We start from the raw sequence: 13,825 nt of genomic DNA on the forward strand, positions 1-13,825 counted from the left end.
TAGATGACAGCAAGGCACTCTAGACCAAAGATCCTATAGCGGAGCTCTCTGCTATAGGGTCTTTGCTCTGACATGACCCTTGCTGAAACGAGCTGTCAAGCTGGGAGGACCGGTGCTATCCCACACTGCCGCTCGGCGGCCGGCCGCGATTGAAGACGTCTGCGCGGCAAGGGCGGAGTGGGCATGCGCAGTGGGCATGAGTGGTGAGTGAAGCGGTGGGCATGAGTGGGCATGAGTGGTGAGTGAAGCGGTGGGCATGCGCGGTGGGCATGCGCGGTGAGTGAAGCGGTGGGCATGCGCGGTGGGCATGAGTGGTGAGTGAAGCGGTGGGCATGCGCGGTGGGCATGAGTGGTGAGTGAAGCGGCAAGCGGCGGAGTGGGCATGCGCGGTGAGTGAAGCGGCGGCAAGCGGCGGACGATGAAGTGCTTGTCGGTTCTTCTCAGCGCCATCAACAGACGGACCATGAAGCTGATGATCGTGCTCGCACTGCTCTCCTACGTCGTCTGTGAGTTGCCGCTGCGGCGCCTGAACCGTGCAGTCAGCTCGTCATGTTGGAGGACAGCGTGGGTCGGATGGGAGAGGGGCTGAGGGGAGAGAGATGGTGGTGAGGAGAGGGCTACAGCTCAGGGACTACAGGGAGGAGGAGGAGGAGGAGGAGGCTTGGGGACACGGAGCCGTGGAAATTAATTACATTGAATTGAATACTTTATTGTCACATGTGACAAATTACAGTGAAACCCTTTGCTTGCAAACCCAGTGAATGCAAATAGTCGCCCATAAAGAGCGCTTACAAAGTTACAAAGTACGTTGTACAAAGTACAAATAATGTGAATGGATAGTTGTAAGTTTAAAGAGCAGGGTGAGGGTAGTGCCAGGGAGCCTGAGCGCTTGCACTCGCCCATGAGGGGGGTTTGAGATGGGTTGCTGGGAGTGGGTAGATGCTGGAGCTTGGGGTTGTGTGTGGGGTAATTGATGCGTTTAAGAAGGAACTGCAGATGCTGGAAAATCGAAGGTACATAAAAATGCTGGAGAAACTCAGCGGTTGCAGCAGCATCTATGGAGCGAAGGAAATTGGCGACGTTTCGGGCCGAAACCCTTCTTCAGACTCATTTACATGGAATTGATGGTTTGCGGGGTAGAAGATGAGGCTTAGAATAAATGACAGGAGGTCGAGGTGAAGTAACTTTCAATCTGTCCATCTTTTCTGCTTTTGCACTGTGATAAAAGTTTGGTTCATGACTGTTATGAACCTTATTTTGTGTTAAATTGTGTGTGTGTGTGTGTGGGCACACAAAGGTAGGAATTCACAATACCATGGGAAATGTAATTATGTTTTCCTTATAACTAATAAATATTTACTTTTGTTGGCAAAGCGAAAAAAAATCCCTACAGAAATGTTATTAGTTTGTGCCCCTGGTAACTATTTTAGTGCTGATGTGGGTTATCGATGTGAAATTAGTGTACTGTAAAGGTTTTTGTTTGTAAAGTGAGGTATTATTACCAAACTAGTTTTTGACATTAAAGGTACACAAAAATGCTGGAGAAACACAGCGGGTGCAGCAGCATCTATGGAGCGAAGGAAATAGGCGACGTTTTGGGCCGGGTTTCGGTGCCAATTTTAATTGTTCAACCCTAATTGCTCCTGAACTGAGCAGGAAGTTCAGAGTTGACTATGTTAGTAGGTGTCAAATTGCATGTAGGTAAGACCTGGCCTCTATCCTATCCATATATCTGCCCAAATGTCTTTTAAAAGTTGTAATTGTATCCACTTCCTTTAGCAGCTCATTAAGTCATTATTCTAAGTTTATAAATGACTGAAACCTTAGCATTGATCTTTGCAGTCCCCCAATATTTACAACCAGCTGATTGAAAAATAACCCCATTGAAATGTGGAAGATGTCAATTTACACAGCAAAAATAATGTCATAATTCTTAAATTCAAGGTGAAATGCTCAAGGCTACCTTTGGAACTAAAAAGCATTCGGCATCATCCTATTTTATACGAATTATGTATATTAAGTTATATTTGAAACTTTTTGGTGAAAACAGCAACATAAGAATGTGGAAATATTCCAACACAAATGGACTGCGATACCCTTTGCCAATTTGAGAACACTTCTTTTCCAAGCCTTCTGATATAATGAGCAAGCCAAGATGATATAAAGGCACTTAAATGTCTTTGCGAACTAGAAAAGGATGTGTTCTTCTGAAATTAGCTGTTGATTGGGAAATATTTTTCTGAGATGTCAATGAATCACAGTCAACTAGAGGTTTGCTTGCTTAACCCTTTATATTCTCAAACTAATAATAAATACATGGATATGACTTTAAGGCAAATATTGGAGCTGCAGTCCCATAAACCTTTGGAATGTGACAGGTGTAGGAGGGAACTACAGGTGCTAGTGTATACCAAAGATGCTGGAGTTACTCAGCGGATCAGGCAGCATCTTTAGAGAAAAGGAATGCGTGATGTTTTGGGTTGAGACCCATCAGAATGTGAGGGATTTGCTGCAGAGCCACCTATAACTAACAATGTATGTGCAAGTGCGGAGAAATGTCAATTTCTATTCTTGGTTCATTTCAGATTTTGATTAGTTTATTATGTCATATACACCACGATGCAATGAAATTCTTTGTTCACAGGTAGCTCATAAAGTAGGCAGTATATGTGCAGTAAATATAAGTACAACCTGATGTGGGTGGCACAGTGGTAGAGTTGTTGCCTTGAAGCACCTGAGACCCAGGTTTGATCCTGACTACAGGTGCTGTTCATACGGAGTTTCAACGTTCTCCCTGTGACCTCATGGCTTTTCTCCGGGTACTCTGGTTTACTCCCACATTTCAAAGACGTACGTGTTTGTATTGCCGTCTGTAAATTGTCCCTAGTGTGTAGGATAGAAGTAGTGTAAATGGGTGATTGTTGGTTGGCATGAATTCTGTGGGCTGTAATGCCTGTTTCCGCACTGTATCTTTAAACTGAACAAACTAACAATCACAACAAGGAGAACATAACAGCAGAATGGTGTGAGGAGAGTACTTGGTCCATTGCAGGTACTGACATCCCCACCATCAAAGAAAAAGCATTGTTTCAAGAAAGTTAATATTGTCCGACCCAATCACCCTGGTCATCTCACTTCAACCATTGGGAAGAAAGTACAGCAGCATGAGGGTTGTTATGTTTAAGAAGGAACTGCAGATGCTGGAACAATCAAAGGTGGACAAAAATACTGGAGAAACTCAGCGGATGAGGAACTGCAGATGCTGGAACAATCGAAGGTCTTTCCAGGTGTGGCAGAGGTTCACCTGCACCTCCTCCAACCTGATCTATTGCATCCGCTGCTCTAGGTATCAGCTGCTCAACATCGGTGAGACCAAGTGTAGGCTTGGCGATCGCTTCGCCCAACACCTCCGCTCAGTTCGCAATAACCAACCTGATGTCCCGGTTGCTCAGCACTTCAACTCCCCCTCCCATTCCGAATCCGACCTTTTTGTCCTTGGCCGCCTCCATGGCCAGGGTGAGTCCCACCGTAAATTGGAGGAGAAGCACCTCGTATTTCACTTGGGTAGTTTACACCCCAGCAGTATGAACATTGACTTCTCCAATTGCAGGTAGTCCTTGCATTCTCCCTCTTTCCCCTTCCCAGCTCTCGCACAGCCCACTGTCCCCGCCTCTTCCTTTCTTCTTCCCGCCACCCCCCCATCCCCATATCAGTCTGAAGAAGGGTTTCGACCCGAAATGTCACCCATTCCTTCGCTCCTTAGATACTGCCTCACCCGCTGAGTTTCTCCAGCATTTTGTGTACCTTTGAGGGTTGCTTTGTTCACTAAAAGCTTCTTTCCATTGACCGTCAGGTTCTTCAACATTCCTCTTTTAACCACTTCAAACCTGCCAAACCACTACAGATTGTGTGGTGATATAGTCGCCCCTCCTTTTTTATTTTTTTGCAATGTCATAGTATAGTTTTCATAAAATAACTGACAATTTATTTTATTTCTTGCTCGGTGCATCTAATATGCCTGCAAAACTGCAGCAAGTATACATAATAACAAATGAAATAATTCAGCACATGGAAATTGCCTTTTTGACGCAGTTTTTTGGAGCATTGCATGTTGATCATACAAACATTTATTCTTTGAGTCGGCGACATTTATGAAACATTTTGGAAAATTGCAGGTATTGAGCATGTGTCCCAGGACAATGAAATTCTTTCTTGCAGCAGCACAAGAAGGGTCTCTACCCAAAATGTCACCCATTCCTTCTCTCCAGAGATGATGCCTGTCCTGCTGAGTTACACCAGCTTTTTGTGTCTATCTTAGATATGTAAACATAGTACTCTGTAAACACTATAATAAACAAGAAAAAAAGTTTGGTATGGCGCATGTACTTTCCTGCCGATGACAGGAGTGAAATGAAGACTTGGCCAGAGTGGCGTGGGTCCTTGATGATGCTGGCTGCCTTTTTGAGGCAAGGGTTGCACTGGTTGCCTCGCCAACAGTCTGTCTCATCCTTTTCTTCTTTGTTGTTTTTAGTATGTGTTAAATGTATGTTTTAGTGTTCTTTAGTTTTGTTTTATGAGGGGGGGTGGGGGGTTGGAGGAAACCTTTTCAAATCTCTTACCTCGACGGAGATGTGATTTTTTTCCGTATCGTATCTCCGATGGTACTGCGGCCTAACAACGTGGAGCTGACGGCCTCTTGCTGGGGATCGACTTCGGGAGCTCCAACCGGGAGCCTGCGGACTTTACATTGTGGAGCTACAAGCCGCAGGAGCTTCGACCGCCCCGATCACAGGAGCTTACATCGCCGGCTGCGGATGGTTCGACTGCCCCGTCCGCGGGAGAATAAAGAGTGAAAAAGATTAGACTTTATTACCATCCATCACAGTGAGAAATCCGCTGTGGTGGATGTTTACGTTAACCTTTATGTAGTTGTATGTCTTGTTGCTTTTTTTTAGTATGGCTGTATGGTGAATCGAATATCACTGTACCTTAAGTGGTACACATGACAATAAAATACTCTTTGAACCGCGTAGATCGATGTTGGGGAGGTCTGTACCCATGATGGCAAGATAATATGCTCCTTTTCAAACAAATGGGGTAGCTCCAATAGCGTTTTACCCAGAGTCCTATGGTACTTTGCCTAAATTTCAGCTGAATGTTGGCAAACCAAGAATATATTAAACCTTATATCTCATACATAATGTTTTTGAATGTCAATTTGGAGAAAGCCCACCACGTTTAGTATAAATATAATCCCTCAAAATGTTCAGAGAGAATTTTCACCTAAACACTAAAATTAATTGGTGTGCCTGGAGCTAGGTTATTAGAAGAAGAAAGTAAGGATTAAAATTTCAATTCAACTCTCAAGTATTTGAGGGATTGTTACTGAATTTGCTGGATTTTTCATTATACCTTCTGAGATGCCCGATATAAATCTCTTACCTTATGAATATAGTAAATTCTTGAAGCTTTCATTGAGAACATAGATTGAAAATATCTATTGTGTAATTTTAAAAACTTTATTATTGGAGCATTATGGCTAGTGGGATTTTTTTTAATGTACACTAAAGTACAGATTTTACCATTCATTGATATTCTTTCTTATAACTTCTCTGTTTTTTATTGCAGCTTTATGGGGAAACTTTGTCACAATGAGGTAATGTATAGTTTGGTACTGTTTTCCTGCAGTTCTGCTGAATGCTATTGTTTGCCCTAGTAGTTCTGAATATAGCCTATTCCAGGTGCATGTAAACATGAGAGATTTAAAATTTATTATTATTATTATTATTATTTTTTGACAAAAGCTAATTTAACTTTTTGCATGCATTATGCCAAGTTTCTCAAATGTTCTTTGGGCAACTTGTAAGTTATGCATTTGGATCAAGGGAAAGCTAATGTGAATTAATGCATTTTATTTTTTATCACATCACAAGATGGTAAAAATGATTTATGATTTTGAATTAGACCTGTAAAATTCTGAATGTTTTGTTTCATCTATAAATGGTAATGTCTAATTTTGCCCAATGTATTAGCCTGGTTACAACATTGCAGGATTAACTTGTGTTGCTATCTAATGTATTGGAACTCTTAATATTTATGTAAAAACAAAATAGGAGGATGTGGAACAAAACCTGAAACACTTGGCAGCTGCGGAAGGAGGAACAATAAATATTTGAGATCCAGGGCACTTTGTCAGAATTGGGAAAGCGAAGAAAAACAATTTGGTAGATTAATGAGAGCAATTAGAACAGTGCAAAACAGGAACCACCCATTTTGTGCACAATGTCTGTGCCAAACTTGAAGCCAAATTAAATTAATTCCTTTTGCCTGCACATGATCCATATCTTTCCCTTGCACATTCATGCGCCTGTCTAAAAGTTGTTAAATACTACATAGTATATGCCACACCCAACGTATTTGCCGATATAAAGACAGATTACAATCAAAACTAAGGTAAAACTAGTTGGAAAGTTATCAAGAGGAAGTATTGATATATTTCCTAAGAGACAAATGGTGGGTACCTGTTTAGGATTTTCAGTGACCAGAATCTTCTCTGTGTAGTGATGTTGGCTGATATACTTAAGGAGCTGTCCCACTGTACGAGGTCATTCAAGAGCTCTCCGGAGTTTAAAAAAAAAAAAATCAAACTCGTGGTAAGCACGTTAATGGGTATGTTGGAGCTCGGGGCGGCTCTTAACGCTAACTGCAGGTACTCGGGAAACACGGTAAGCTCGTGAAGATTTTTCAACGTTGAAAAATGTCCACAAGAGCCCCGAGTACCTACGAGCGGCTATTACCGTAATTCTCCAAGTTTGAATCGGGGGGAAACTCGGGAGAAGTTTTGAATTAGCTCGTACAGTGGGACAGCCCCTTTAATACCAATTTAAATGTTTTTAAAAAAACAGGAGGATCTCATCAGGTCGGGAAACATCTGTGAGAGAAAGGAAAGAATAGAGAGAAGAGAGGAGAGAGAAAGAAGAAGAAAGAAGGAGAGAGAAGGAGAAGAAAGAAGAGCAGAAAGAGGAAGAAGAAGAAGGAGGAAGAAGAAGAAGAAGAGAAGAAAGAAGAGAATGAGAGAAGAGAGAGAATAGAGAAAGGGACGAAGAAGGAGAAGAGACGAGGGAAATGGACAGGCAAGGTGAGGAGGAGTGATAAGAAAATGGATGGAGATGGTAACAAAGGATAGAGGTGACATCGTGACAATAGGGTGTCAGATAAGGAAGGAAGAGTGAGCTGTAAAGTTGGAGAGAGGTATGAAAGTGGGGAAAGGAAATTAAAGGAGAATGTGACACCCGGGGTAGAAAGGAATGAGAGAAGGGCAGAAGGCGGGGAAAGGGAATAGGTGATGGACATAGTGTGAGAAAGGTGTGTGTGGAACGCCGGAAGCTCCGGGCCACCCTTGTGAACGGTATATCTTTCCATGAAGCATGATCCCTAATTGTGCTTAACTTTTCCAGTGTAAAGGTGATCACATCACGAGTACCATAAGCAGAGCACTAAATTGGAGGTAGTCCAAGTGAATCACTGCTTCACCTGGAAGAATTGTTCTCTTCCCTGAATTGTGGGAAGGGAAGAGGTAAAGGGACAATGTTCCATTTAACTGGGAGGAAATTGCAGTGAAAGAAAGAGAATAGGAAGAGAAAGAAGAAGGAAGAGAAAGGGAAGAAGAAGAAGGAAAGAAGAAGAAGGAAGAAGAAAAGAAGAAGAAAGAGAAGAGAAAAGAAGGAAAGAGAAAGACGAGAGGAATGGATGAAGGTGGAAGAGCAAATCAGATGGCCACAGAGAAAATGTTTCCTTCAAAATTCTGAAATGGGGAGTGAAAGGAGAGGGGAGAATGTTTGTTTAGAGATTACATCTTGTTGAAGCTCATGAAAATTACAAGGGATGATCTTCTGAATGTGTAAACTAATGGGGATGATGATGACGACAAAGGGTTCCCTATGTTTTCTCTGGGTGGGATAAAAGGAGATGAGAACAGATGAATGGGAAATCAAACAGAGACAATGTTGTGGAAGCAACAGGTAAGAATGTAGGATGACATCTCTGAGCCATTGGTCCAGAAAGTGTCTGTCAAAACTAACTCCCATATTTGGAAGTTTTGACCTGAAACCATCTATTCAATGTTCTGGAGGGATGCTGCCTGGTCTGCTGAGGTTACTATTTTCTATTTTTTTTGATTTTTTTGTAAACCAGAATCTGCAGTTCCTTGTTTCTACTTCCTCCCACTTTTCACAGCAGTCTGGTTCATTCCATCTCTACAGTAACCACTTGCTGTATGGAGATACTTTCCCAAGCAGCTGCAGGAAGAGCAGCCCTTATCCTTTTATGTCTTTCCTTTCCACACCCATGGTCCCAGATCCTCACATGTAAAATCATGTTTCAAAAAAACATTTGGACAAGTAGGTGAAAATAAAGTTTTAGAAGGATGAGGGCCAACATAGAAACATAGAAAATAGGTGCAGGAGTAGGCCATTCAGCCCTTCGAGCCTGCATCGCCATTCAATATGATCATGGCTGATCATCCAACTCGGTATCCCATACCTGCCTTCTCTCCATACCCCCTGATCCTTTTAGCCACAAGGGCCACACCTAACTCCCTCTTAAATATAGGCAATGAACTGGCCTCAACTACATTCTGTGGCAGAGAATTCCAGAGATTTACCACTCTCTGTGTAAATTTTTTTTTTCTCATCTCAGTCCTAAAAGATTTCCCCTTTATCCTTAAACTGTGACCCCTTGTTCTGGACTTCCCCAACATCGGGAACAATCTTCCTGCATCTAGCCTGTCCAACCCGTTAAGAATTTTGTAAGTTTCTATAAGATCCCCTCAATCTTCTAAATTCTAGCGAGTACAAGCCGAGTCTATCCAGTCTTTCTTCATATGTACCAACGTTCGCAAATAGGATATGTTTAGATGGGTAACTTGTTCAGCACAGATGAGTTGGGCAGAAGTATTTGTTTCCGTGGTGTATAACTCCAAATCTAAACAATTTCCTAATAAATGTACTGCGTTTCGTACCAAACACAATTTCAGTGTAGGATATTTGTAGGTTATTTCTGTTCCGCCTTCTACAATGACCCCAAGTTTCCAGTTGCCATTCCACTCCACCTATGATCTTTGGTTTGGTTTCTTACATTGTTGGAATGAAAAGCTACATAAGCACGGGGAACAACATCTTGCCTTCATATTGAGCAAATTACAGACCTCAATTCAACTCAATGTTGAGTTCAAAAACCTCTGATAACCTGTCCTTCTGGTTCGTCTTATCTGACTGGTTCTGATATGGGTACACCCTGAATTACTCATCCAGTGACACAAGAATCTACAGATGGTGAAATCTTGCCGAATACAAAATGCTGGAGGAACTTGACAAGTCGGGCAGCATCTGGGGAGGACGCAATGTGCAAGAAGGAACAGCAGATGCCTCACTCGTGTCTCCTCGGTGCTCCGCCCTTGCAACAGTCCCCCCATGTCCTTACCTTCCACCCCATCAATCGTGGCATACAACACATAATCCTCCCAAATGTCCGCCACCTCCAACAGAATCCTACTACTAGCCACATTTTCCCGTCTCCACCCCTTTTGGCCTACCGCAGAGGACGTTCTCTCAGCAACACTCTGGTTAACTCATCCCTTCCTCAGCAACCTCAAAAGATGCAACACCTGTCGTTATACCTCCTCCCTCAACTCTGTCCAGGGACCACGACAGTCCTTTCAGATTAGGCAGAGGTTCACTTGCACCTCCTCCAACCTCATCTACTGTATCCATTGTTTAAGATACATCAGTGAGACGAAACGTAGACTGGGCGATCGTTTCGTGGAACACCTTCGCTCAGCCCGCATGAACCAACCTGATCTCCCGGTTGCTGGACACTTTAATTCTCTGAAGAAGGGCTTCGGCCCGAAACGTTGCCTATTTTCTTCGCTCCATAGATGCTGCTGCACCACTGAGTTTCTCTAGCACTTTAGTCTACCTTCGATTTACCTGCGTCTGCAGTTCCTTCTTAAACACTTTAATTCTCCTTCCCATTCCTACACAGACCTTTCTGTCCTCAGTCTCCTCCATTGTCAGAGTGAGGCTAACCGCAAATTGGAGGAACAGCATCTCATATTTCGCTTGGGCAGCTTACAGCCCAGTGGTATGAATATTTAATTCTCTCACTTCAGGTAGCCCCGGCATTCCCTCTCTCTATCCCTCCCCCACCCAACCCTTGCTAACTTCTCATTTTCACGCTACAAACAGCTTACAATGGTCTGTTTCCTTTATCATCGCTACTTTTCTGCATATCTTTCATTCATTGTTCTTTATCTCTCCACATCACCCTCTATATCACTTCTTTCCCTTACCCTTAACCAGTTTGAGGAAGGGTCTCGACCCAAAATGAAACCCATTCCTCTCCAGAAATGCTGCACGTCCCGCTGAATTACTCCAGCTTTTTGTGTCTAGCATCTGGGGAGGAACTTGACAAGTGACATTTTGGATTGGGATCATCCTTCAGAATTTGACCTGAATCGTTATCTGTCCATTTCTCCAAAATGCTGAGTTCCTCTAGCAGTTTGTTTAATTCACAGTTTTTGCTTCCACAAAAGTTGTGTAGTTTCAGTTTTTATCTTTCCTTAATTGCATTTAAATTGTTTTTTCTCATAACAGATCTCTGCAAGAAGAAAGTGAACAAAAGATTGAGAGAAAAATAGAGGAGGTCAGTCAACTGACTATTTATCATGTTCTGATATTTTGCGAGTATCAGAGTAGAAAATATCGCTGAAACTTTACCATACTGATCAAAAGAGACTAATCTTTCCAAAGTTCTTATTTAAAATACTTGCCTAAATGTTATGATGGTGTAATTTGCCATATACTGCACATTGAGGCTTTCTGGAAACTACAGTGATTTGCAGATCAGAAGCGGCAGTGCTGACAAGATTCCTTCCAAATTATTCCCCTAACATAATTGATTACTAACTTTTTTATGGTTGTAGACCAGAAACTAACATGTGTGGTAGAATTCAGTTTCTCAATTTGCCATGACAGCAATGGTGTGCTAGAATCTGCATCAGGAGCCTTTCACCTTTGTTATTTTTGTTTTTGTTCAACCTAAGAGCCTTCAAAGTGACCTTTTGCCTGATATACCCGACTCATTTCCTCTTTCCAACTTTTGTTCTTCACTTCAATCTTTAAATGTTACACTTGATGCCTGCAGTTATCTGGCTGATATGCTGGTGAAGATAACTGCAATGTTTTTCTATAGCTTTGGAGAAAGTGGTCAATTGAAAATCAGAATGTTGCTCATTTCACTTTTTGATCTGATTACTCAGAGCTCTGAGTATGAAAAGAACAGCTTAGAATAAATGTTTCATTTGTTAGTCTACGATTATCATGGCAATGACTCATGGGTGCAAAAAAAAGCCAAAATACCAGATTGTTTGCTGGTGAAAATCAGTATAAAACATGGGCATATAATGTTAGCACAGAGGTGGACATTGTACGGACCGGACCTTTGCTCGGCCTTTGACAAGGTGCCGCATGGTAGGCTTGTCTGCAAGCTAAGAATGCACAGGATCCAGGCAGAGCTAGCTAATTGGATATGTAATTAGTCATGGTCGAAAGCAGAGGGTGTTGATGGAAGGTAGACAAAAATGCTGGAGAAACTCAGCGGGTGAGGCAGCATCTATGGAGCGAAGGAAATAGGCGACGTTTTGGGTCGAGACCCTTCTTCAGACTGATGTGAGGGTGGGGTGGGGAGGGGGCGGGAAGAAGAAAGGAAGAGGCGGAGACAGTGAGCTGAGGGAGAGCTGGGAAGGGAAGGGGAGGGGAGGGAAAAGCAGGGACTACCTGAAATTGGAGAAGGCAATGTTCATACCGCTGGGGTGTAAACTGCCCAAGCGAAATATGAGGTGCTGCTCCTCCAATTTACGGTGGGCCTCACTCTGGCCATGGAGGAGGCCCAGGACCGAAAGGTCTGATTAGGAATGGGAGGGGGAGTTGAAGTGCTGAGCCACAGGGAGATCAGGTTGGTTAATGCAAACTGAGCGGAGGTGTTGGGCGAACCGATCGCCAAGCCTACGCTTGGTCTCACCGATGTAGAGCAGCTGACACCTAGAGCAGCGGATGCAATAGATGAGGTTGGATGAGTTGCAGGTGAACCTGGGAAGACTGCCTGGGTCCTTGAATGGGGTCAAGGGAGGAGGTAAAGCGACAAATGTAGCATTTCCTGTGGTTGCAAGGGAAAGTGCCAGGAGAGGGGGTGGTTTGGGTTGGAAGGGACGAATTCACCAGGGAGTTACGGAGGGAGAAATCTCTGAGGAAAGCAGAGGGGAGGAAGATATGGCCGGTGGTGGGATCCCGTTGGAGGTGGCAAATGCCGGAGGATTATTTGTTGTATGTGACGGCTGGTAGGGTGGAAGGTGAGGACAAGGAGGACTCTGCCCTTGTTACGAGAGGGGGATGGGGAGTGAGAGCAGAGTTATGGGGTATAGAAGAGACCCTCGTGAGAGCTTCATCTAGAGTAGAAGAGGGGAACCCCGTTCCCTGAAGAATTAGGACATCGCCAATGCTCTGGTGTGGAACACCTCCTCCTGGGTGCAGATGCGGTGTAGACAGAACAATTGGGACTAGGGGATGGTCCTTACAGGAGGCAGGGTGGGATGAAGGGTAGTCCAGATAGCCATGGGAGTCAGTGGGTTTATAGTGGATGTCGGTCAGTGGTCTGTTACCTGCGATGGAGATAGTGAGGTCTAGAAATGGTAGGGAAATGTTGCAAATGGGCCAGGTGTATTTGAGTGCCGGATGGAAGTCGGTGAGTTGTGTATGGGTGCAGGAGGTAGCACCAATGCAGTCGTCAATGTAGCAGAGGTAGGGTTTGGGGATAGGGCCTTGGTACGCCTCGAACAAAGATTGTTCGACGTACCCTACAAAGAGGCAGGCATAGCTGGGGCAGATAGCTATGCCTTGTATTTGGTTGGAAATGGGAGGAGTCAAAACGAACATTTGTTAAGGGTAAGGACCAGCTCCACTAGGCAGAGGAGAGTATCAGTAGACGGGGATCGGTTGGTTCTGAGGTCGAGGAAGAAACGGAAGACGTTAAGGCCCTCCTGGTGGGGGATGGAGGTGTAGAATGACTGGACATCCATGATGAAGATGAGGGAATGGGGGCCTAGAAAACGGAAGTCATGGAGGAGACAAAGAGTGTGTGAGGTGTCTTGAACATAGGTAGGGAGGGATTTAACCAGGGGGGATAGGATGGAGGAAATAAGTTTGGTGGGACACGAACAGGTAGAAACAATGGGTCTGTCAGGACAGTCAGGTTTGTGGATTTTGGGGAGAAGGTAAAATCGGGCCATGCGGGGCTGGGGAACGATGAGGTTGGAAGCTTGGAAGGGCAGGGAGCCGGAAGTGATGAAGTCAGTGATAGTGTTAGAGATCATGGCCTGGTGCTCGTCTGTGGGGCCATGGTCCAAGGATGAGTAGGAAGAGGTGTCTGAGAGTTGATGGAAGATTGTTTTTGGACTAGACGTTCAATTAAGAGATGCAGTGAAGATAAAAAACCTTTCGGTCTACCGTGTCTGCACACTAGGGACAACTTACAACCTTTACTGAAGCCAATTAACCTACAAACCTGTATGTCTTAGAAGTGTGTGCGGAAACCGGAACTACTGGGGAAAATCCATGCGGTCACGGGGAGAACGTACTAACTCAGTACAGACAGGATCGAAACCAGGTCTCTCGCTGTAAGGCAGCAATTCTACTATAGGCCTGTGAATAATGAGCCACAGGGTCCAATGCTCGGATCATTGTTTCTCATTTATTTAGTTTGGATGAGAATA

At 43.9% G+C, this 13,825-nt stretch overlaps 1 protein-coding gene across 3 annotated transcripts in view; it reads left to right on the forward strand.

Moving 5' to 3' along the window:
- Window positions 1–339: 339 nt before the first annotated feature.
- uxs1 (UDP-glucuronate decarboxylase 1) overlaps window positions 340–13,825 on the forward strand; it is a 51,401-nt gene continuing 37,915 nt past the window's right edge. The window contains exons 1-4 of one of the 3 annotated variants that reach the window (XM_055637106.1): window positions 340–361; window positions 402–506; window positions 5,629–5,656; window positions 10,653–10,701. In XM_055637106.1, coding sequence (XP_055493081.1) covers window positions 419–506; window positions 5,629–5,656; window positions 10,653–10,701 — 165 coding nt within the window. In that variant the 5' untranslated portion in view covers window positions 340–361; window positions 402–418. The other 2 variants (XM_055637105.1, XM_055637107.1) reach the window with 2 other exon arrangements.

Source organism: Leucoraja erinacea, chromosome 6, assembly GCF_028641065.1.
Source record: "Leucoraja erinacea ecotype New England chromosome 6, Leri_hhj_1, whole genome shotgun sequence".
Classification (NCBI taxonomy): domain Eukaryota; kingdom Metazoa; phylum Chordata; class Chondrichthyes; order Rajiformes; family Rajidae; genus Leucoraja; species Leucoraja erinaceus.